Source organism: Labrus mixtus, chromosome 9 (genome assembly GCF_963584025.1).
Source record: "Labrus mixtus chromosome 9, fLabMix1.1, whole genome shotgun sequence".
NCBI lineage: Eukaryota > Metazoa > Chordata > Actinopteri > Labriformes > Labridae > Labrus > Labrus mixtus.
In genome coordinates this window covers 21,615,797-21,642,378 of record NC_083620.1, presented here as the reverse complement: position 1 = coordinate 21,642,378, position 26,582 = coordinate 21,615,797, and the positions used below count along the sequence as shown (strand labels likewise).

General features: G+C 39.6%; 1 protein-coding gene across 1 annotated transcript; it reads right to left on the bottom strand.

Annotated features, from left to right (window-relative positions):
* Nucleotides 1-1,356: 1,356 nt before the first annotated feature.
* ptgir (prostaglandin I2 receptor) lies at nt 1,357-25,406 on the bottom strand. The gene is made up of 3 exons (XM_061046880.1): nt 25,137-25,406; nt 23,934-24,958; nt 1,357-3,135 (listed from the first exon to the last, which is right to left on the bottom strand). Exons 2-3 carry the CDS (start codon nt 24,750-24,752, stop codon nt 2,848-2,850), a joined length of 1,107 nt encoding a protein of 368 aa, XP_060902863.1. The 5' UTR covers nt 24,753-24,958; nt 25,137-25,406; the 3' UTR covers nt 1,357-2,847.
* Between the last annotated feature and the right edge of the window lie 1,176 nt (nt 25,407-26,582).

The window sequence follows — 26,582 nt, the reverse complement described above, 5'->3', positions numbered from 1 at the left end:
GCATATATGCGTCATTTTTATTTCCTTAAAAAAAAAAAGTTCATTTTGGAGCAGAACTAAAAACTTTGCATGAGTGATTATATTTCTAATCACCACAAATATCACAGTTACTTCTTGGGAAGTATTACTTTGCAACATGTGGCCTGGTTAATGGACAAAGAGGAACATCTGCAGTGGTTGAGCCAATAAATCAATCCCTTATCTGATCTGCCAAGGAAACCAACCACAATGTGAGCTACAATTATTCCTGGATGTGTGTTCTTAGTCATCGAGCCCCATGGGCAATCTTTTGTTGAGCAACAGCCGTCTGGATAGTAAATAAAGGTTTGCAGTTGTATTGATTTACTGCATATTAATTCAATCCTTTCTGCCGCTGTGCCGTCACTGAAGGGAGGTGACCTTTGGGGAACTTGTGACTTTGAGTTGCACATTCAGGTGTTGAAGTGCACATTATTGACCACATAGTGGTGCTACAGTACCATCATTACTCTCCTGGGCTTTCAAAATAAAATTGAGCCTTTTGGGTATGTATAAAAATCAATTGTTTCTAATGACAAACTGATCACACATACAGTGAAAGACCATTTCCTCAAGCTGATTCTAAAGCTCTTGTATTGTTGCAAGTTACAACTTTAGCTGCCAAAACATCAAAAATAACAGAAAGGGTTCATTTGTATCCACCCATGGAAAAAAAACTTGGACCCCTGATGTCATTCTTATGAGATAAGGATCTCATAACCAGATATTTCCTGATCTTGTAATTACGAAAAAAGATCTCATAAGAATGACATCATTAACTCGTAATTAGACGATAAGGGATCCAATTCTGTATCTTTCTGTAGTGAATACAATGTGCCTCTGCTCTACATGAATTTATTAGAATAAAAATAATTTCCCTGAGAGAAATACAATTTCTTCAATGCAACGCCCTCCATATGTCTAACTGAATTTCATCCATGTTGGTGAACGTAAGGATAAGAAAACAATCTAGCAGGAAGGTAGATGCTGCTAAATTTTGAAGAAGCTCACCAAGCAATAATGTGAATAAATGTATACTTTGACACTTCCTCTTTTCTGAAAAATCATCTTTTGGCATGTCATTTTCCATTTATGAATGTTACAGTTGACACTACCTGGTGACTACAGTTGTGTATACATTTCCTCCTGTATTCAAAGCACATGTTAGGATTGTAACAAGTCCAGAACAAATGACAAATCTAAACTTAAACATATTCACTTTATCTTTTCATTGCTTCTTTTTTATAATCTGAACACGTCCAGCAAACATGCTTGGGTCTCATGGCGGTCATACTGAACGCTGTGTTTGGATAGGTAGGACTGTTAAACATCACAAAATCGCTGTGGACATTTATTAAATCTCAGTTTCTCTTTGGGAACATGCATAGCCATAAGATGAACAACAGATATTTTTCTCATACCGGTATTTTATTCTGCATGAACAAACTGTGTACCGTACAGTGAATACATTTTTTTTCCCTTAAAAAAATGAATAATTTTATATCAATTCAAATATTTAGACCCTCAAAGACCATATGTGCGAGTCATAATGAGTCTGACTTACCTCGAGACATGCATGACTAAGACTTTAAAGACTTTTTTAAAAAAGTGAATGTGCCACACAGAAAAAAAAAAAACTTGAATCACCACATCTGTTATCCATTTCTATCTCTGCACTCCACTGCATGAACCAAACCAACACAATTGTTAGGATATACAACATCATAGCACAGTGTAAAAGGCATAAATACACTACATTTCAATGCAGCTACAGCATTAATCTCATGACAAAAGACAATTTCTCACAGTGCATTTTGCAGCATTAAAAAAAGATTCACAGGTTATCAGATAGCTTAGATATCAGTGAGAATACAAAGTTGGGTTGGAAACAAACGTTTTATGAAAAAGAAACAGACAGTCAAGACAGGGAGTCTCCATGTTAAAATACTGAACATCGTGGAGGGGAAAGTCGCTTCTCGTTAGTTTTCATTTTGTTTATTTGCTCGTCTTAACTTGGATAAACGTCTCTCTTAAAGACCACATTCACCTGTCACAACTACACTTGTAATTCTTTAGTCACTGATCCAGCAATGACAGGGAAATTGACGAGCTGGTAATTTATATGTAGACATTGTTACATAGCCTACTCAGACGTGGACGATCCAATTACAAAGACCTACTGTTCTGTGTCTTACAGCTTCTGTGAGGAGTTTGAAGCTAGTTGTGAAACAGTCTGAACTATAAATGGATAGCTCGCCATGACCTACAAGAGCAAATGAGGCCACCAGCAACAAGATTTATTATTTCTATATTGTCCTAACCCTTACCTGCCAAACCTGTGTCAAACGAGTGAAATGCTGCAGAAATTGCCTCTTTTTTTGCAGACAATTAGTGATACATTTGACGGGTGAAATAAAGCAGGATAATATTTTGACTTACACAATCAGCAAAGAGAGACGTACCACTTAACCACAGGTGCTTTAAAGAAGGGCTAGAGAGAAAAAAGGAGTCTGTATACATTCATGCAAATTATTTAACAATAAAGCTATATCCAAGTGCATATATTCTGAAGTTACAATATATTATTCAAAGACATGATACAGTGTGATTGGTCAGTGTGAGTGTTCACTTTTTCAAAAGAAGTTCATAGTGAAACTCTACCTGCCCCAAATAGATGATTTCCATATTTTCTTTGTCATAGTCTTTTGCCTAGGAGAGTCGAGTGGAGGAGTCAAATGTTTCATTTCACATCTTTGTTCCACTGTTTTATCAGACATGAAAGCCTCATGGCCTCCACTGAACCCTGCGGAGCAGAGGGTTCCTGTTGGGTCACAGAGGTAAATTGGGATATATGTTGGACTGTGGAAGTTTCATATCAGGGGGATTATGCTGTATGTGATGGTCCAGGGGTAAAGACAGGGCGCAGTGTGATGTCGTCTTCACAGCTCCTCTGCTGAAGCGGCAGCTGAGCAGAGAGTAAAGGTGGCGAAACACAGACTTGCGGCAGATGATGAAAACCCAGGGATCCACGATGGGGTTGAGGGCGTAGAAACGGAAGGCAGTCAGGTTCTGTGTGTCACCACAAAATGGTTCAATGGCGTTGATGAAGCCTGCAATCTAAAAAAAAAAAAGAGAACAGACATTAGACAGAGTGAACTATTAAAACTGTAGAGCAAGAAAATGGTGCTTTTGTACACACAGTACTGTCAGTCAGGTATGTTGCATTCTGGTGCTGAAGGGTTTTAACCTTTACATATCCAGAGCAGGTTGGGTGAATGGCGTAGTTTAGACACACACCCTGAAATATAATTGTATTATTGTTTTGTTTGTTACACCTCTGTAGCTTTGTGTCAACATTCATGCTCCCTCTTCATCGTCATCTGTCTTTCAACTCATCTACATGTCTCTCCTACTTCCTTAAATCAGGTCTTTTACAACTCGCTGTAGAGCATTACTAAACCCTCTTTCTTCTTGTTTTTTTGTCGTTTCTAAGCTTAGATGTTGATGGTGTATTTCTATAGTACATTTCTATGTGTTCAAAGGAATCCTCTCAAGGAATTGCACTGGTTTGTGCATTTTTGCAATCTCACACCTGTCAGTTGAAGGATTTCTTTCTCTGATCAGGACTTGTATTAGTTTGCCTATGTGAGTTACTTAGTATAATGGTATTTATTTGGTTATTAGATACACAATGGCTTGGAGAGGTTATTATTAAAAATAGGAGTTGTCCCTTTACAAGCGGGGTGTTTTTGTCTTTTGGTCATGTGTGCTTTGTGCTAGCTAGTTATATGCAAATTAGGACTAATGTAGCTGACTAAAGTTATGTGGATTAACAAGTTCAGCTCAACAAACTCTACTGAAATAGAGTTAATCAGTGACTGTTTCATAACGAGTTACTATTTTTAAACCCTAAATCTACAAAAATTCTGACTTTTGAACTCTTGTTTGTGAGCCAGCTGAAGACCCTGCATAGAGCTATGGTAAATGGGGAACATCATTTTTCATTTTTCGGACCGAAATATTAAATTACAATTAAAAGAAAATATTATTTACCGGTATTTAAACCAATCAAAAGGAAGCTTGTGTACTAGACAGTGTTTTGGTAAAAGTGTCATTACACAAGATGAAACATTTCGTCTGCTGGTTGGAGCCAAATGAAACCTGATTCAGGGCTCTAAGATCAGAAGACGATGGACTTTTCAGCCCTTTGGTGTTTTAACAAACTGAGAACACGTGACAGAGTGTTTAGTTTCAGAGTCGGTTGAGACTGTGGTCCGTCTTGTTATGCCATGCTTTACAAAATGTCATCATCAGGCTCTTTAAACAAACAGCAAAAAAAGAAAAAAACAGTCTCTGTGAGCATGCATTTATTTTTCAGAAGTACAAAGTGTCTTGAAAACAGATGTATAAATTCTACATGGTGAAACCACAGCTTTTTTTTGGTGCATAAAGGTATGACAGGCTGCAGACATTTGGTCCACACGGCAACGGATGCTTTTCATCACGCACAGAGAGAAGCATCAGCTGGAACGCAGGAGCTTTTTTTTGTCACCTTGTTCTTCATCTCCGTCAACAGTTCTCCATTTCCTCCATGAAATGACCAACAAACTGTGACCTCATCAACGGCTTGTGCTAATTGAGTACCACAGTATGTGAACTGCTGTAAATGTTTCCCTGTTGCTAGGGCCTGGACTGAAAACTAATAAGCTGGAGACAAAGTGACTGCTGACAGAGAGAACCGGTCCAGAGCCAGGCCAAACCAGACAAGAGTCATCTTACTCTTTGCTCATTTACTGGCTTAGCTAACAAGGATGTGGTCGCTCTGATAGACTAATGATGCACTGATACACCCAACAGAAAGACGGAGAAAGGGAAAGTAAGAGGCTGAGTATATGCAAAACTCAAAACAACAGCAATCATCATGTTCTCAAAAGATGTTGAGCTCAGTTGCATGAAATCGTCAGAACCCTGGAACAGCATTGTCATCTCGGATGTGTCAGAAGTGGTTGCAGTCCAGAGTGCAACAAAACGCAACCAGATGTTCGTGACTATTAAAGAAGTAGTCATGTTATTCGAGGGTGTGTGAAACTTCTTGAATTTCACAACAACGATGTTGTCAAACCATGTTGACCTTCCACTGATTTCACCGGTTTTTATGCATCTAGTGCTTATGGATTATAATCACACACAAACACACATAAACAGACACACGCACACACAGTCCGAGTCCGGATCTGTACATTTTGAGAAGGTGGGGCTACAGCTTACTTCCAATGCACCTGTTCACTTTTTTTTTTTTTTAAATGGTGATTGCGACATAATCACAAAACTACACGAAATATTTCTTAATTTGACCTTAAGCAACTTTTTTTTTTTTTTGTTGTTGAGAAAAACAGTCAGTCAGTTTTCCCTGTTAACTCCACCTACATTTATAATGATTGGAATTTAACCAAAAGGTCAAATAATCGAGTTGTGTGTTTTAAGTTTGAGGACGGGTTTTCCCCTTTATTATCATTACTACTTTTTAGATCATTTGGGGCTTTTTGGACCTTTATTTTAGAGATAGGACAGTGAACAGAGTCAGACATCAGGAAGAGAGAGAGTGGAGAATGACGTGCGGTAAAGAAGCCACAGGTCAGATTCAAACCCGGACCACCCACTTGGAGGACTATACAGCCTCCGTACATGGGGCACACGCATTAACTACTATAGACTATTATTATCATTATTATTCACTTAACACTACTTTGCATGTTTTTTATGTGCTAATTTCAAGTCTGTGATTAAGTATGTAAATGTTCCCCCTACTTGTTGCAATTTCTTCATCAATGTGTACAACACGATTTTGGCACTGTCTGATAACACAAATCATCTTGATTAAAAAACAGGAAGTTCTTTTGGAATCAGAAGTTGAGATTCAGTAGCAAGCATTGTGCAACGCTAACTGAAGCTAGCTTAAGTTGTAAGGTCAAAAGTCATTGCCCTATGGTTTTTGATATAATGGTTTTGTGAAAGGTCTTGTTAGTACATATTTTCATGAATTCATTCATCTTGATAATTTTGTGGCTATATCTTTAAATTGTGTCAACCATCTAAGAGTAATTCTTCTTTTAGGTTTGTGAAGCTGTAATACATGTGTTAGAGACCTCATAGCAGCAGAGTTATATTTGGATTGGAGCCCAGTGTCTGTCGTGAGCAGAGAAGGAAATGTGACTCTGAGACTGAAGAAATGCACATGTCTGATATTTAAGAGTCGAGGTGATGCCTTCTTTCTAGCCTTTTAGAGATGAACCGAGGCAGCCAGGAATTTGTGTCCTGTACCTTCTGGCAGAATATAAGCAACACTGTGAAGATGAACACTTTGCCAATGATTGTCAATGATTGTGAGATCAGCATGGGTCAGCGATGGTCTGCACTTTGTCAGCCATATGTGTGTTGTGTTTCTGTGTTGTCTGACCATGGCTGAATAAATCTAAGATGATCCACAGTCTGTGTCTCCATCTACTACAGAAATAACCCCCACCTAACAGGTATCATACAAATCTAAGTAATATTATCGTAGGCCTACAACATCATTTATGACCTCTGTATGACTTCTTAGTTTTAAAGTTTAAGATATAAGCAGCTAACCTTAGCTTGCTCAGTGGGTTACAGTAAACCCACCAAACAACACCTGGCAAGGTAAATATAAAAAGGCAAAATACCTTTGCACAAGTAATAGTTTGTATATCTTATTTAAATGGTGTATTTAACTACAGGGGCTCCATATCCATGGGGCGTTTATAAACAATCAGCAGAAGACATTATCCTGTTAAAGGCTCTTGAAACAATACAAAGGATTACTTTTTCTGGCCCATCATCCCGAAACTATTCACTTTCTTGGCTTAGTCCTACGACTCAGAAAATGCTTCTGCTGGAAATGCAACTTTAAGTAAGACTAATGCTTCGGTTACTGGCATAAAACACACTAACAAACACAATGACAAACGTGTCTTGTGCTTAACATACACTTTATCCATCATGCAGTGTTGCAAGAAACGTTTCAAACAAACATGAATCACACTGTGCCACCATCCTCGCCTACACACTACCACCCTCAGCGTAGCTTCTGTTCCTGCATGCCACCCTGCCTCTTATGGTCCTCTCAGCACACAGGACACATGACAAACTGTCTTCTCCAAGCACGCCCGGCTGCACGGCCAAAAAAATACTGATGAGGTGTCTGGGTCTCCTTAAACAGGAGCATGGAGAAGTCTAGTGTTCAAAGAGACATCCAGAGACAGAACGCAGCAGCCAATGATCATGGTGATCATTTAGAAGAACAAAGAATCATGTCAATGCAGACAGATATAAAGAAGATGCTGTCAGTCTGCTTATAGAGACATAAATCCAGCAAAGCCTCATGTTCTGTACAAACAGCTATAAACGGTCCATCACACATAGCAGGCTGTGCGTCTATAAACAGCAGCATGCTGATCACCAGTTACTGCTCTGCAAATCTTCATTTTCATTTTAGTTTTTTTCATTTAAGATTCATTGGTTTTTATGTGAAATTACATTAAAAAAACCTAAATCACAAAAGTGATATCATGAAATAGCTCGCGTTGTCGACAGTATTTGGTTTCGCTATCTTAGGTGAAGAAAAGCAGAGAGTTATTTTACTTGCTGTGCTGAAACTATATCAGTTTAGACTCACATGAATATTACATTATCAAAATACACACATTGTTTTTCTGTCTGTAAAATGATGGCCTCATAAACTCTAATCTTATAAGGTCTTAACCTCTTTATGTCGAGACCTTCCAGATATTTTGATGACTCTTCATGTACCTGGACCCAGCTCTCGTAAACGGGTACATCCTGGCAGAGACACATGAGATCCTATTTAGGGCGGATGGCTGGTGTGTCTTTCAGGAAACAACCCACGTAATGGATGTCTACACTCGACGGCTAATTATTTTCCATCTTGTTGGTCCTGGAGGAGTCTTCCCAAACCTTTATTTTCCCTGCTCCTGTTTCACTTCAGGATCGTTATACGAGGTTAAGAGCAAAGAAGGGAGGGGATTACAGCACGCCTTTCAGAGACGACTGTTTATGCACAGCAGTGTGCACAGAGAGAGAAAGACTTGCTGCAGCGCTACAGAAATAATCAAAACAGTACGTTAAATATACTAGAGAGTAAAATAAGAATATTAATTTCAGTCTTATTTATGAAATCAGCAATAAGATATTTTTCTTGTTTACTTGGGGGCAGTTGAATAAAGTTGCAGAACTCAGCATTGAAATATTATCATCTGCTGAAATGGCAAACGTTATTCAAGCAGTCGCCTATTCACACACATGAAGCATTTATTTAGAGTTGTGAATTTGTAGAAACACGTATTCATACTGACTATTGTGACAGTATATTATATATATATACTGACTAAGTGGCTTACTTTGTTAAGCTCTGCCTTCTGCTGATGGAAACGTGGTGTTAGAAAACGTTTTCTTTAAATTGAAACAAGTCGGAAAAAACAAAACAATATGCTTTAGGAGAGAGGAAATTCACAGTCAGGGGTTTTTTTTAATTGAAATGAAACAATCAGGATCAATTACACCTATAAAATGTGTGTGAATCTAGCCGACTGACATTGAGTCAACCCCATGAAATGACAACAGTTGGTTTGGACCAACGGTGATCGTATTTGGACAAACGGGTGGATATCTGTTATTACATCTCTATCCTGTTTGACGCTATAAACACAATGTTCTATTGTTTCCAATTATTTTTTGCCCTGTGTTTCACATCACAGACAAAATACACAACAAGCCGTTTCTAATTCTGGCCGGCAGGTGTTTCATCTGAGTCTCTGAGAAACCTGCAGACATTGACACCTCTGAAAACGGTCAATTCCATTTTGATTGTCCAATAGCACAAACCATAAATGTGACTCAACTGATTCTATTTGGTTATCACTTGTGTTGCTGGTAAGCTATTTTTCCCAATTGCTTAAAATATTTTTTGTAATTTTCTTTTCTCACTCAGTGAAAAAAATAAAGATAATATTTTAAAGAATATTAGAATTTTTCTTTGAAATGATCAACAGTTTAACATTGAGTGCTTTCCTTCCCCTGTGCTCACACCTCAATTATCTTCACACCTAAAAATGTTTACTCAGTTTTTCCAGTGTACTGCTGCACTATCTTTCGAATCTACTTAACCACCTCTTATTTCTTGTAAGAGTGCAAAACAAGTTCATTACAAATTCAAAGGTCTTTTCACGCAACGCAACTCCTCTCTAGAATTTATCATGTGTACAAAAAAGAGCCAGCATCCTCACAAACAAGTCGAATTTTCCCATTATCTTTGCTTCCAGCCAACGACTTGTCAATAATAAGTGATTTCTTGACAAAGCCTTTGAGCCCTGAGCTCCACACAGAGTCAGAGAATCAAATAGAACCCCTAAGCTGTCTGTCCATGCACATTTATTTCCTACAGGACCTGAGGATGCGTCATCTTTGACTCATACGGTGCAGACTTTAATGCAAAGGTCAGGAGGGTTTCTACATTGAATGGAAATTTCTTTGCGCTACAGGCAGCAGGAAGTTAGTGAGGAGGTGATTTGTGCAATCTGAGGAACATAAAAACGAGCAGGGAGGAAGAATGAGTGGGTAGGCGCTTACGTGCATCTGGTGCATGAAATCAATGTGTTCATTAGTGAAGTTTCTCCTTAGGCTTCGTTTAGGTATTAAGCTGTTGGTAAAGATAATGAAGTAAATGTGCTATATGTCAGGAGAAAGAAAACATCAAATATTCATAAGTGGCAGCAGAGGGAGTTTCATCAGGGGAATACTTCTGTCTGGATGTCCATTAGTGAGTTTCCTCTTTAAGAAATGCCTGAGGCTGCAGTGAGTTACCTGCAGCCATTAGCATTGTGCAGAAAAGGACTGCTGAGATTGAATCCAGTCAACTATGTTGGGAGACAAATGACCAAAGAGCAGGATGACGGATTTTTTAAGATGCACTTGTACATTTTCCCCGCTACAAATCATGCTTGTATTTTATTTGCGCAAAAATAGCATAATCTATACCTTTATTAAACAGCCTGTATGTGCACAGAATCTAGAAGTATCATCTTTTTCATCTCATTAGTACTGTAAAATGAAGACTTAGGGTCTGACTGACTGTCATCGTTAGCAGAGTCACACACATCACAATCTCACACACACAAGTGTCTGTTTTCTTGACAACTGGAAACAGAGACAGCACAATAACAGGAAGTGGAAGCAGCGGTGTAAGGTTGAAAATTCCACTTACAGATAGTGAAATATAAAGATCGCTGATGAATATGTTGTCAATGATGATTTCGCAAAAACTTTTTTCTTTTGTAACTGAGACACCAACAGGCGTTGACGGCGGCTGCCCTTCAACAGAGATTAAGCGACAAGAACCCAATGTCAACACTGTAACTGTGTGGCGTTGCTGGTGTCTGGTTTTGACTCTATGTTGGCCCTGTGACATAGTGGCAGATTATCTATTGAAAAACAAGGAGACTGTGATGTTATCCGTTATGTAGGTCATCATTTGAATTTGTGTAATTATTGCTCAGCTAATCTTGTTTTTACTTCCACTACTGATTCAAATTTAGATTGGTTTCTGTCGTTGTTTACACATCCTGTCGCAGCCACATCCTATTTTCTGATTCCAGTGGTACAATGTGTACACTTACTCTTCTTATTTATAGAGCTCGACAGATTAATCGGCCAGCCGATAATATTAACATATCAAGTGACTATCAGCATCAACTAATTTGATCTCTAAAATGCAACAGTACTCTATTTATCTCTAAAGAGTGAAGATAGATCTGAAAAAGATATCGGCCAATATATCTGTATCTGATTTTTCCTCTCCCTAATATCGTTATCAGTCGGGCCATACATTTCAGCTCAACTGACCAACGTGAACTATGTCTCTTTCGGCAGTGAACAACTTGAGCTTGCAATAATTCTGACTTCAAATCTGGGTCCTGTCATTGTAGTTAAAGCCAGCGTCCTGATTGGTTACACCTTCATTATAGGACAATAAAATGGCAAAGACTACCAGACTGGCACTTAAGGAATTCCTTTTGTAAACTTTCAAAACACTTGATTTTAAGTGGCAAATTTCAAACTTGAACAAAAAAGTAGCTTTTTAAAATGAAATACACACAGAGCGACTCCAAAAGAAATGGTGCACGTGGCTGAACAGGGATTATCTTTTTATGTTTGACTGGTTTTACTCCTTACCCCATATGGACTGATATCCTGGATGTGTAGCCAGTTAAAGCTACAATGTGCAGCCTTTTGGGTAAAAACATGGCAGTGTTCTGTCATCCGATGGTGGATTATTGTTAGATGTTGAAACTGGCACGTGTACTGTGGCTCTACTTGCTGTTAACATGTTCGTATTATGTGTTACAGCTCTGTCTAGTTTGTGGATGGGTATGCTTACAACAATGCAAGTAAAGTGAGTTTGAACAACACTTTCAAATTTAAGAGGCTAATTAAAAAGCAGGCGTTTGTGCACACGTCACAAAAGAACAGAAGCACTGTAGGTACGCTGCGGGTCTGTGGTTTTAATTGCTGAAACAACAAGATAGAAACAAATGCCATTTCAGAGTTTCGGTTGTCTTCGACCTACAAAAACAAACACGACATGATACTCTTGATCAAACTAAAATGGGATAAATCAATAGGATAAATGCAGGTTAAACCACCTGGCTGACATCACAGTTTGCATCAGTTACACAACCTTCTGCAAAATGCACTACATTCATGTTTCATATACACAAAGTTTACTTTTCGCAGGCAGTGTGCAGATCATGCAAAAGTCAGACTTTGTTTCCTCTTTATGCTGCCAAAGTGAAACAAGACACACAACAAAGTACTCCATGAGAATCCTAAAGTTCATAAGTAAACGCTGAAAAAATTTCACAAGCAGCTAGAAGTGAATGTTTTTTATCGTCTTTTTATTGTCCTGGGAAAGTTGACTAGTTCCCTTGTTTTTTTTTTCAAAATGATCTGTCAGGAGATTTGTTTTGTCCAGCCTTCCTATCTGTCAACATCCAACTGTGAGGGTTTCTTTTTGTGCTGCTGGGACTATAAATGTTTGAGCCAGGCTGTGTACTGGGTGGACGCCAGCTGGAGATCAGCAAGGGTCTGAGGTGAACTCTTGAATATTAAGAAGGATGGACACGTAAGGCAGCGACTTCCTTCACAGACCGATTTAATCTAAAATAGATTGTACAGCCATCTAAGGCCATATGTTACTTAAACTACATACATAAAAGTGTTAGTATGTTATTATGGGTAAGTAAATGTCCTGACAAACATTAAGCCCACACCTGATATCACACAAGACGTCCCTAAAAAATATATACAATACCTGCCAGAATCATATAGAAGCATATATGTTAAATTATTTTGGTCAATAGTCGAAGATTCCACAATTCCACAACACAAATGAGATGCCACATATTCTGAAGTGAGCTAAGCGATGACCTGGATGTCTTTGGGCAGAGCTAAGCGAGCGTGTTTTCAGTCTTTGTGCTAAGCTAACAGTAGCTGGCTGTAAAGCTTCAGAATGAGCAGCCGACAGAGTTAACAGTGATATTTACATTCTCATCTTACTATCTGCAACTTTTTCAAAATATTTCTTTGAATGTCTCGAATTTAAGTTGCCAGCTCAGTCAAGACAAAAATACTTATCGCAACGTGAGTTTTCTCAGCGTTTTCCAGCACTGTGCACCGTGCTTATGGTTGTGAACCGTTCCTCTGTTCAAGTAGAGTTTGCCATGTTCAGACAATAAAGAATGATTAAAGCACAATTAACCACCTGGGTTCTTCAACTTTGACACAGGAGCAAAAATCAGCCTTTAACTCTGAAAGAAATAACGATTTGATTTATCGTGATAACTAGAGATATCGACTGGTATGAACATTACTGTGATAACATGTTTGTTCATATCGCCCAGCCCTACTTATTGGGGGGGGGGGGGGGGGGGGCTTATTCCTATCACATATTTTCAGGTTCTTCGCACTTGTAAACATGAGAATCTGAATCAGAATCTGCTCTGACTGTCTGGTAACAATTATCTCTCTCTCTTTTTTTTTTTCTTATAGAGACCGCATTCTTCTAGCTGAAAGCCAATCTCCATTCCTTTGGATCACAACATATTTTGGACAAATCACTCAGGAGATATCATATGGACTGTTCCCAGAATATAAAAAAAGAAAGAAAAAAAACGTGAAGCATGTCAAACGATGAATAAAAAATGCTTTGTCTAAATCAAACCACAAAAAAACTGAGTGTGTCCTGTTGTTTGAACCTGCATGCAGGAATGATTAACTGTTGAAAAAAAAAGAAAGAGTGATTCATTGCGCGCTGTTTCACTCAATCAGAAGGATTACTTTGTTTGTTTGTTAGTTTGATTAGTTTAGCTGCGAAAAACTGGAATACTCATCGAGGCTCTAAAACCACACGATTGATCAGCTCGTGTTTTTCGGTGCAAATTTCATGAATCAAAAACAACTTCATGGAACAAAAGGGAAAGATTCAGGGCTGGACCCAATAACACCAATGCTCCCTTTAAACAATCTACAAAAGATAACACTTTATAAAAACTTCTCTTCCTCGACTGATTCCTAGTCGTATTGCGTGTTTTGTGTTATCAGACTTTTATTGAACTATATGTCAGCTGTTTCCCTTTTTCACACGTCGGGCTGCAGGTCCACAGGTGACCCCGATGTTCTGCTCCACTTGCAGTTTGTTTGATGTGAGGGTGTTGTATTTCACTGCGGTGTCCCAGCCTAGTTTTATTAGGTCATAAATATGCAGAGACAGCAGACAAGGCGGGGTATGAAACAAGAATCTTATTGTTTTCTCCGTCAGTTAAATCCCAGAAGATTTAACTACTAAGCTATCACAGGGAAGGGCTTTGGTGGCCGTTAACGCTTTGATCCTGATCCATTTTTGACCAATATTTCTCAAATTGTTGTTAAAGCTAGTACATATAGAACACTTTTATCACATTTGCTCACCCTAAGGAGCTCAAAATAGATGATTGAAAAACGTAGCCCAAGCCGATATCAGTTTGATTTTTCTAGTATAAAATAACAACCCTAACCCTAACCCAAAAACTTGACCCCATGAGATTGTGAAACTCTACGCTTGGGTGTGGAGCACGTTTTCCCACAATAGATTGTGAACATAAGCCGGGGTTGATAGATGGAAAAGTCTGACTGGGGACATGCATCGCAAGAAAACCAAAAGAGAGAAATCTACATGCGCAATGATACAAAGACACAAACAACACATTTATTTTGTTGCCAGGTCTGTTAAGCCTAAAGTCAGAGGTTTCCACAGCTGACTCTCTTTTAACCTGGCTGAATCACCATGGTTACTTACTGTAAGCCTGGTGGACACCAGGTATGTTCATCAGAGTTCAGAGTAAAATCAGCCGTAAACTGTTGTATTTTTATGAATTATAAGCTGGAAATGTTCTCTGCTATCTTCATCTGAAGGAATGTGTTCACGGACACTTTTATAATCGATCATAATGTTCGTTTGTAATGCCACAGAAATAAGCTGTGCAGCTACAAGAACACAGCCTACTGTTTGCATCACATCAGCGAGCCTGACGTAGGCTGTAATCTATACATCATTTCAAAGAAAACCACCAAATGTCTCTCATGTGAGCACATGTTTAGTTACGGCGAGGGGGCAGTCAAGCCTGAGGCAGCTATCGATTAGAGAAGACAGATTTATGATGAACTGACATTGTTGTTTCTATTGAAGACGCAAGCTAGGCCCAAAAGTAATAACATTTACCAAGATCAAAACATTTATCATTTGGTCAATTTAATAACCTGTTTGATGACGGCCCTGGATGAGTCGATTTTGTACCAGCACCTTCTAATTGGTCATCAAATACTTTGATGACTTTGTCATCACATAATGACGCACAGGTTGGGCACTCATGAAACACTGGGGACAAGAACTAAAAAATAAAACAGGAAACACTAAAGACACAGAGAACTCAAGAATGTTAACGTGACAATACACAATAGGACGAAGAGAAACACAAGGATAAGAAATGACAAAATAAAACAGGAAACACTAAATTAGGAAATGCACAAGGGAAACAAGCAACACCAGGGAAGAATAAGACAAACTAAAAGTACAAAGGAACGCTGAACTCTGAAATGAAGAAATACAAAACTAAACCAGAAACCCATGGCTGATAATCTGTTAAGTAATATTAGACACCAAGCATGATAAATGACGCCATGTGTTTGGCTTTAATGAGATTCAGCACTTAAGGATCTGTAGTGTGAAGGGTTATTGATAGGTTCAGTACTGGGGCATTTTACAGCCCCAGTAATGGTTTCAATGTGAGTGTTCAGAGAGAAAAATGTGGTAAGCCATCCATTGAATGAACAGAAATCATTTAATGGACAGAAAAAAAGAACCGCCTAGTGAAAAACCTAAACAGGATGTTGCAATGGCAGTGCGCCATTTAAAATAGTTTTGGTTTCTGAACAAAAGATTTGACACAAGGTCCAAGAAAGAATTTCACTACACACGAGTGAGATAGAAAAAATATAGCGACTGAAGAATTTGAAGATGTTTTTGGGGAGAATGATTAAAACAAAATCCTTATAATGGATGACTGAAAGAACAACAGCGAACCAGCTTCCTGTAAGAAGGTAAGTTAATAACATTACCCAACACACAGTGAGCACGCCAGATTCCATTCATATGCTTATAATGAATATTTTATAAGAATTATGAAAGGGTCAAGCTTAGTCAAGAAACCAGGGATTATTTTCACACTCAGCTTCCCCTTTTACTTTCTATGTTGTAAAGTGCCTTGAGAAAACATTTGTGATGAAATGTGTGTTTTTACTGTCTTCTAGCTCATTCTTTTTTTTCAGCCTGAAACTTTTCCAGCAACATTGAAGTATCCAGGCAACTCTTCTTTCAGCACAAAAGCTCCAAACATTCCCTGTACACCTTCTGTGCCACAATAAATAGCTGGTGGTGACCAAATATGGAGCAAAAAGAGGGTGAATATTGCACCAGCATTAAAGAAGTGGCCATAAATAAGCCTCGAAGGGATTGTTAATTTTTCTCTGTGTCTCCTTGGAGAGTAAATAGGAACCGTCTGCTCACAGAGTTTGCAATATAAACGATGTTCAGTATTTACAGCTTCAGTTTGCTTGCACCGTGTTGCTAGCAATTTCAGTTAACACAGATTTAGGTCAAAATCCACAGTGAAGGTAGTAAGGTTAATTTGCCCTCAGACAACAGAGGATGTAGTCTGTTCTGAGCAACAAAACAGAGGCAAACTATTCTGCTTTGATCAGGTCAGCACATACCCATTGACTCATGTATGTAGCCATTCATTTGGATAACCCAAAACACAACCTGGAACAATAACCTCTGCTGTCCTCATCTCCGCTGTGCTCTACACATCTGTCTTCATCCTCTTTTTCATCATCCTCACAGCCTCAGCCATTACAAGCCTCTGCAGCACCTGCTCCCCTCTGATTGAGCCCTGCAGCCCTGCATGTTCTTCAGCTCACCAAAATGACACATTAAAGGGCTTCCATATCTGCTCCTTTTTAACTTAATGTTTATTGCTTTCCTGTGTTGTCCACTTTCAAAACTACATAAAATCCCACATACCAGAAAAGCTGGAGCCTTGTTTGCTGTAAGAGGAGTACAATGTGTGCATGTATATATGATCATCCTAGTTTGCGTGTGTGGTGTACATGTTAAATAAAGGATAAAGCATTCAAAAGGAGTCCTTATTGTTCAGCACACAAAGCCAGCTGCTGATTGCAGAGCATCATCTTTCCTTCTGGAAACCTGGAAAGCTCGCAGTGACATTTATCCTCCTGCAGCACCTGAGGCACGATAACAGACAGCAGAGAAACAATAGCTGCCTCTTATCGTGCCTGTGTGTCTTTACATGTCAAAATGAAACACTCCCGTGCTGTGCGGACTCATCTGTCAGCTGAAACATATGCAAAGGTCACCGTTGACTACACAAAGACCAACTTCAGAAATGATTTCAACATTTCCAGTTGTTGCAGAGGCAGACAATCAGATGATCCAACTTCTCGGAGGTATTACAGGGATTTCAGCTTTGAGTCATCTTGGATGCGTCTGGATTTTGGGACTTTCCCCATTTTCCACACTTACTTTACTAGGTCTTGGATGTGGACACCGGGGAGTGTCTATGTCATCCTGTCATTCTGCATATTTTTCGTCGCATTCAAGTCAGGGCAAGTAGATGGACTCAAGAGCTCCAGGCTGTTATGTAACTATTGTAATGAGGATTAGTTATGCGCTTAGGGTTAGAGTCCTTTGAGTATATATAACTGCCACTAATTTCTTAATGTGTCAGTTGTTAACGTTAATACAGCTACACATAAGTGTTTCATTCTTCTTTCCAGAGTTCATAACAGATGAATTATTACGTTTTTGTATTTCAGAAGAAAAAAAAGTGTTGTGCTTCGTACCGCTCTACGTTGTTTTTAAAACTTAATTCCATGTGCGATTATGTCAGAATGGTTTCCTTCTGCCTAGCCTGTCACGTACTCAACCCCAGATTTATCAAGTGCTGCACAGTCCTGCTGAAGGCATGATGCCCTTTGACTCTAAGTGTGTTCATCTTCTTGATGACAAACTTCTCCCTCCCCAAGTTTGTTCTGCCATTTTGGCATTTGGAAACGGTTTGCTGCTTCCGTTTGATCTTTTCCCCCCAATCCCAAAGTGTGTCGTGCTCTTGTGAAACCCTGGGATTCGCATTTCAGTTTTTATTAGGAAGCCACAGTGAAGCGGGAGAGGCATTTTATTACCGCCTCATACAAGTGTACAAATAAGCCAACATTTTCCACACGCACACAAAAAAACACCCTCATAGATCCAGCAACTCGCTATGTCTGACCTCTGTTGGCCTCAGTAATCATGGCGTCATAAGTCAGGTTACCTCATGTAAAAAAAAGAAAAGAGAAAGGATTGGCAGTCCGTGTTGACGTTTTAGTCATAACAACAAAAAGGGTTACGTAGAAGAGCTCTGGGTTCAATCCAAAACCAGAAGTTTCTCCTTAAAAGCAAAACATCACATTCACAACATCACAAACCGATGAAGGCACGCAAAAAGGATTACACGCAGCTGTTTTCAGACGCAGTAATCACTTTAGCTTCCATTATCACTGCTCCTCCTGGTGGATAGATAGGGTGGAACTAGTTTCCACAAGTGGCGCTTAAGGGCGCTACAAGTCCGTAATATTTACAGTCTACGGTCCGCCCGTGTTGACTAGGCCATCGACTACGTCACCGCGGGGGATCGCCTTACAGTCACAAACTCTGCCAGGTCCTAGCACGGACCCGGCACGGTACAGTCAACGTCCCACCACGGAAATAGGGGACGTTTTTGGTGGCTTCATCTGTAGGCTACACAACGTTACTGAAGAGCTCATTTACGGATTTTCCAAGACTATTGTCTTAACGCAATGCTCCATGAACGAGTCTCCTGAAGCCAAACAAGTTGTTTCGGTGCTTCGACGAAACTGTAACGATTTCACAAAGATACGTCTTTGACCGCGTTGATGTGTTTGCGCTTCTCCTTTTCATTAGTGCACAAGTATTGTGTGTTTTTTTTTTTTTTTTTTTAAATCGTGCTTTGATATTTTTGCGGCACGGACGTGTAGAAGACAGCTGGGGACCAAATATAGAAATAAACAATGAAAGTTTCACATGATTCCAAAACTTGGCTTTGAAACTATTTTCAGAGGAAGTACATGCATGCAAAAGTGCTTTGAAGGAGACACTCTAGTGTATTAGTGAAGAACACTGGATGTAAACAAAACTTTGTAATACAAACTCCACAGGGTTTCTTTAATTCTTCATTTCCTTTCCAGCATCCAGACCACCAATCCACTATTTGTATGTAGACTCTTCACTTTGTTGATCAAAGGATTGAGTTTTTTATGAACACTTAAATCAATAAATCCTCTCCTAACAGCGGCTACTTACAATATTTTTTAACAGCCCATAGGTGTTACACTCTTTGCCAACTTACCTTACACACACACAAACACAGGTCAATATAAGTGTGCTACTCTAGAAACCATTATCAGAGTATCTGTCACACAGTGCTGCTCCTAATAATAGTTGCCAAATAACAAAGAGTGCTGCTGGGAGGTTTTATAGGGCTTCCCATAACACATTCTTACTTATCTAGCTACTGGAGCTGTCTGGGTCAATGGGTGTACTCTTTTTTTTTTATTTTACAAATTACTTGCCAACATGTTTTAAATAGGGCTAAGGTAGCTGTGTTCACATCAAGCGAGTTAAACCTAGAATCACACACAGAACTGAAATCAGTGGTTAAATGGATAGAAAATAATAAACTATTCTGAATATCACTAAGAGAAAAGGTATGGTTCTGGGCTCAAGTCACAACCTGTGTTGAATCTTTGCATACATGATGTACATATTAACCAAGTGAAGGAAAACAAGCTCCTGGGCATCATCTAGTAAATTATCATGCAAGAAATAGATAGACCATACAGTTGCCAAGATGGGATTCTATTATTAAAAGATGTGCACATTTTTTTTTTACAGCAGACTCAATGAGACAAGGGGATCAGTGAAAACAATAAAATTAGATTCAAATTTGTATTTAAGCAGTATCGTTTGACAGAGTAATCTCATCTATTGCCATTCAATCAATCAATTTTTATTTGTATAGCGTCAACTCATAAGTGTTATCTCGAGACACTTTACAAAAAGCAGATAAAATACCTTACTCTTTGTCTTTTAACATTACAAAAGAGTACCTTACTTATTGCTATGTTACAAAGACCCTTTGAAGAAGAAAGCCATTCAACAAGCTATACATTTTATTGGACTTATTATTTTATTTGTTGTATTTGCGTATTTATTTATTGATGTGTCTGTATATTTAGGCCGATGTATTTTGTAGGTACATGTATACATATTTACATGTATTCTTTAATTCATCAGTAGATTGTGTACATAGGAAATGAACAGGTTCAAATGCCACTGCCATGAATTGAACAATCGTATTTATTATTTGAATATTATTTGCTGGAAGCTGTCCTCACCCTGTCATTGTGTTCATGTTTTGTCACGTCTGTTAGTACTGTAAGGTAATGTGTTAGGATGAAAGCTGTATCTAATGTTGTTTATGTTAATGAGTGTTATTTGGTTTGAAGTTGTAAGATGACAGTCACACTGTAATGGTTGTTGTGGACCCCAGGAGGAAGAGCAAAGAACACCAATGCTGCAGCTAATAAACTAAACTATCCTGATCAATGTAACAACAGGAGAAAATCAGTGATACAATCACTTCCAATTTAATAATAGCTTGTGATAGGAGTGCAGTGCTTTATTGATCCAGGTATTGACCCGCATCATATGGTTCCCAAAGCACCTCCTGTGGTTCCCATGGGAACACCTGGGAGGCCTGGGGGGGATTAGTCACTGACAAAATACAATATCAGACCATACCTGTCCTCCCCAAAGGGAGAATAGTTTTGATCATTTAGAAAGTGAAGAGGACAGGACAAAGAGAAGCAAAGAAAAGACATAATGGACTGATGTTGATTTTCCTTTCAAAAAGGGAAAACGTCCATCAAGACGCATGAAATATACTGACAAGAAATACTTAGAAATAGAAAGAACACATTCACGGACCGCACTGTAATTGCACATGAAGCTTCAAATGAGGATGATGTTCTTAAACATTGATTCATTGATCAATGTCAAATTTCACATTTCAAGCTTCAACAAGCAAAAGATTAGCAATAAGCAGTTAGCAGTTAACTGTCATTGAATCAACTTGATGTTTCTGCGCTCATTTCAAGCAAGCCAAACTGTTTTCGTTCTTAATTCATGATTGTTGTTTTTGTTAACTCAGTGGTGTAACCTCCCATAATGGAGCTCTAACAGTGTTGTAAGAGGGTGTTTTGAGTCCAATCCCACGGCTCCAGATGGATTTTTGTGGCTGTATATTCATGTGTTTAACATGCCAAACCAATTATTCCATATGGCATCAACTTCCAGTCGTTGCCAGAACAAACCAAAAGGAGTTGCATGTTTCACGCCACATCACACAAATCAAACGTTCCCCCATGGGACATCAGCAGGGATATAATTAATCACACCAACTTTAACTGGTTAATGGCACCTTATCTTTTTCCAGCTTTCTACTGTACCCACAATGCTGCAGGTTTAAATGTGTGGGAGGCGATACATATAACATCCAAGGCCATACGCTGCAGCGTGACAAGCCAGGGTAAGCTGGTGTGACTCGTGCCAGTGAAACATTTACAGACAAAGAATTTAGCTCTTGAAACCAGGTCAAGCCACCAGATACAACCTTAAAAAAAACATTTACTTTTCTGAGAAACTCCCACACATCTGATTATTGTCTTCCACCACTTCCCTGATAGCACAACCACATGTAAACTTATGTCTCCATAAAGATGGAAAATCTTGCTTAACAAGAGTTACTCTTAACAAAAGAGTGAATACATCCTCATATGTTTTCATTCGGGGGAAAAAGCCACATAGCAAAGATGACATTTGGCTGCCTGATCGGTGAATACAGATGTGCAATGTTATTCTTTCCTATGAGATGTGAGAGATTTGTGAGTCCACAATTTTTCATCTTTTTTTTTTTTCCATGCAGGTGCTGCAACATATGTGTTGGCGCATTCTTACAGTACATAATGACTCGATGTCATTTGTATCAAAAAGGTGTCAGAAGTCAAAACATCTGTCATGAAATATGCCAAATAAAAACATTTTCATTGCACTTCAACAGAATCAGTTTTTTTTTGGTCATGAACATCTGTTGTGCCTCAGGCAAACCAACCCATGTTAATCATAAGACCCAATCTGTCTGGAAACAAGGTAGGTCTGCTGACATGCACTTAAACACTTCATCACCATAGTCTCACTTCTTTCAGTTCCAGAGGTCGCACGCACACACGCACGCACACACACACACACACACACACACACACGCGCACACACGCACGCACACACGCCTGCTGAGATGAGAAATGAATCACTAATTACTTAATCATAGGGTACTGAATTACTCACAGTGATATACTGCTGATCAGGTTGGTAGAGAAAATGAGAATGTCTAACATTGAGGTTGTGAAGGTTAAATAAATGTATAAGAAAAAGGAACCAAGTCTTAAAGGAGCAAAATGGAAGTTGCTAAATAAAAAAGGGACCCTTTACTATGTCTTCACCACTTACTTTCCCTATTAAATACCTTGTTCCTTATTAAACTAGCACACATGCGACCCATATATCTGCACAGCTAGATTGCAAATACCATTTGTAAATGATGAAGTTGGGGTTTCAGTTTCCTTTACTCTTACTCAGACAGTTTTGACAAGTGTATCGCCTCATCACTGTTCATTCCCCCGGGGCCCTCTCAGTCACAACCGCTGCATGCACTGTGGCTAAGTCAGACCTGCAGGCAGAGACTTACTACAAAGTAACCAGATGCAGACAATGAGTCGTAGGTGAAGAGCGAGAGCATGAACAAACACTTCTTATTGCTTCCTGTAAACACTCATCATCAGAGGAATGTTGTAAAAAAAAAAAAAAAAAAAAAAGTCTGGCGTGAATAACATAAAGCAGGGATGCCTTCATGAAATAACTAGCATTAATCACATCCTCCAGCTGGTGTGTAACGTGGAGAGGGGGCAAACGCTGGAGAAGGGTATACCTAAGCCTCCTGAAAGAGCCAACTGGGGAAGGCAGGGCCGGACCAATCCCCCAGGTTTCGCACACTCTTCTCAAATAGGCAAATGAATGGCGCTAAGAAGATAAATGCACTACACAGACACACTCACACACAGTGACAGCGTGCCATGCGTGGTGAAGGCTGCACTCTCAGTCACACCTTTTATTGCTCGAGTCAGTAGAGCCAAACACAAACCATTAAGAACAAAGACACCAACAAGGCACACAGACAAAAACAACAACCATCACCATGCCAGCTGAGCTCTCTGTTTACATAATGATTACTGGAAGAAGGAAGGAATTATTTTTATGAGCTTAAGAGGTTGGGAATATCTTCAAGGCTTATACAAACCTATTCTTTTCTAAAGTGATCAGGATAGAGCGGTTTAAGAAATGTTTACGGGACCTGGTATCCACAAGTCTGGGCACTATTTATAGGCCCCCTAAATAATCTTTAATCAACTTTTTTAAACTGATTTAATTTCAATTTTAAATGTATCATTTCTCACGGTGCTACTCTGAATAAATGTTAAAAATCTGTGTTTATCATGTGCCATGGCTCACACAGCATGCTAGCTTTGAAGCTACAGTTTATGTTTACAGTTTTATGTCTTTGCTCGTTCGTTGTTTCAACTTGTCTTTAAATTTGCATTCCAGTGTGACGATGATGTCAAGTATTGGTATGGGACCGGTGCTAGCCTTGGCCTAGTCCCAAATTCAAGTATCAGTATCCGTATTAGAAGGAAAAAAGTCAAAAGCCATCATTGTCAGTATGCAGACATACATACAGTCTGAGACTTATGTTAATGAGCACACAACAAAAACAATGGTTAAAAACTCTGTCCTCTGTTCCCCTTTAAATGCAAACTGTCTGTTTTTGATTTGGTGAGGAGGTTTGGTTCGTATTTCGAAAATTGACTATGACACATCCGGGTGTCAGCAAATACCTCCTTTTCCAGTTTATTTAGTTCATAAGATGCTGACATATTGTGATTCAGATTTCAAATCTGAAGAGTGTAACAGATGGAGCGGAAATTCAAAAGAGGGAAATCATCACACACTGTGGGAATGTCAAAAGTGATCTCACCGTGAGCGGCAGGGAGCAGACCACAAAGATGACTGTGATGAGTGCCAGCAGCACCAGGTGGTCCATCTCCTCTTCCCCCTGTCCGAACCAGGCTAGGCTCAGCCTCCGCTTCCTCACATTCGAACCCGCCGAGCCCCGCCGCATCATCTGGTTCCGGTGCATCTTGCATAGGCTGACTATGACTGAGCCGTTGCACACGAACACAGCCAGGATCAGCAGAGCCATGAGGGAGGAGTAGGACACAGAGAACGCCATCACCAAGCTGGCCCACTCGTCGCCTGTCGCATCCATGTCGATGAAGCACCACGTCCCGGGGCAGTACTGTCTGAATTTGCCATAGCCAGCGTACGGCAGGAGGCAGAAGAGCAAAGAGAAGAGGTAAATAAAGAAAAGAGTGAATTTGGCAAAGCTGCGGCGGATGTGCACAGAGTAAAAGTAAGGGTGGCTGATGGCCAGACAGCGTTCCACAGCCATGGCGCACAGGATGAGCGTGGGTGCTAGGCCAAAGAAACTCATAGCGAAGCCAAAAAGTTTGCACAGTGTTTCATCACCCAGGCCGATCAGGGATACGTTGCGGGCGTAGCAGATGAACACAGGTGGGCTGAGGAGGCAGGTGCCCAGCAGGTCAGTGAGGGCCAGGCCGGTCACTAGGATGCAGAAGACTGAGGACCTGGAGCGATGTTCCTTCTGGTGCACGCCGAGGATGAACAGAGCCAGGAGGTTTCCAACCACGCCAGCCAAGAACATGATGATGCTTATAGCCGGCTTGCCCTCCTCGATGACCTCCATAGTGGCATTGCAGCTATGGCATAATTCCATGTTAAACTCACGAAGATGAAGTATGGCTGCTCAGTGTGGAAGAAACGAGGAATCCCCAGACAACAAAGCTGAAGTCTGACCTTTCGATACCTTCATGTGACCACAGAGAAGGCAGGGATTGGTGAGACCCATCATGCTGCGTTGACTTAAAACATGATTATCAGACTGTCTGGGTCTCTTTTACAAAACAGAGTTTTGAATTCTTCCTGTGGAACAAAGAAAAACAAATAAGAAAATATTATCTTAGTGCTTAACTAGACCCTTTAAAAAAACTAAGAATCATAAAACTCTCATTAAACAAAGAGTTAAAACATTTCTGATGAAGCTATTCTGCTAAAAGTCAATCACTCAACTCCTTTCTCATGATGACCAACAACCACTCACATGTAAGGCTGTAGAGCGGCAGCAACACGAGTGTACACTTCTGTTTCTTCTTCTGTTTCTTCTCCCCCTCTTTCTCGAACGATTCAGACTCTCCGTACGAAAAAAAAAATCAAGTTTATCCTGAGCCGAAACCCGGATGTGAAGTTTAAAAGTGCCGCGTGCCGGTAACGAGTAGCTGATGCACGCTCATCCACCGCGAGACAGAGAGTGACTGCACGAGCTCCGGGTCTCCTCCGCTGACTTTCTCCTTCTTTGTCACTGCACCTCCCAGTCTCTGTCTGAAGCCCCGCCCACTTTACTGACGCTCAACTTTTGTTTCAATCTTACGTTAGGAAAATGGGAAGTAAATGTAAATCACGAAAATCATCCTTATAAATGGTTTCACTTAGAGTAACCGCAGTCTACCACAAGACCTTTGTGTGTACAAGAGCAAGTGAAGAAGAAAGGCATTTGACGTAAACAACCGATCCAATAAGAAGTTAAGAAAAAATGTCTTAATATTTTCATTATAAATAGCCCAAACGTGCCTCTAGTGTGCTTAGAACTGGCTTATTGTGAGGTAATAAAAACAATGTTAAAATGTAATGTTTGTTTTTTTGCAGCGTCTAGTCTCCTTGGTTTAAGGTTTTGAATAGCATTAACTTCTATTAGTTTAAATTTAATTTTGGCCTATGTATTTGGTAGTTTAAGGGGTGAGCACATTTAAAGAAAGTTTTCCCTGTTTTTTTTTTTTTTTTCATTGACCAATAGGTTTATTCGATGTTTCTGAAATCTTAACTTTTTGTGCATCCTCAGAGTGAAAACCCTGATTGCTGAAAGACCTCTCAACAATGTGGAGCAACAACCCTGGAGGAGACTGCACGCTTCCTGTGTCACTTTGGGTTCAAGAGTATTGTCTGACCCTCTTGAGAAGAGGCCAACGACTGTGCACCAGAGAAAGAGCTGTTCAGAAAATACAAGTACTGCCCACGTGACAGCACTTAGGCGCACTTGGGGGGAAAACATACAAATGCTGAAATGAAAAAGTTCTGATGTAAAAATTCACAAGTAAATCTCTTGCATTCAAAAAGTGGCCAAAGTAGAAGGACAGTGTAGCTATTATAATAGACTTAAGAGTAAACAAATCACAACATAAATTGGTCCATTTTGTATGATTATATAAATAGCATTTGAATTAATATGTATAACATGAACTTGTATTTGTAACAAAACCACAGGTCACTGAACTCAAAAGCACGACTCAAAAAAACAGTCTTTACTTCTTACAAGCAGACGGAATCCAATAAAAGTGATCCAAGAGGAAACAAAAGGCTTGTACGCTTCTCACAGGGGTCAAAGCCAAACTGGCACAGAAGGAAGGGAAGCCACAGACTAAATACTAAGGTGAGGGGGAAGACAAGACAACGAGATGCAGCTGGGAACAATCAGGGCGGGGCAGACAATCAC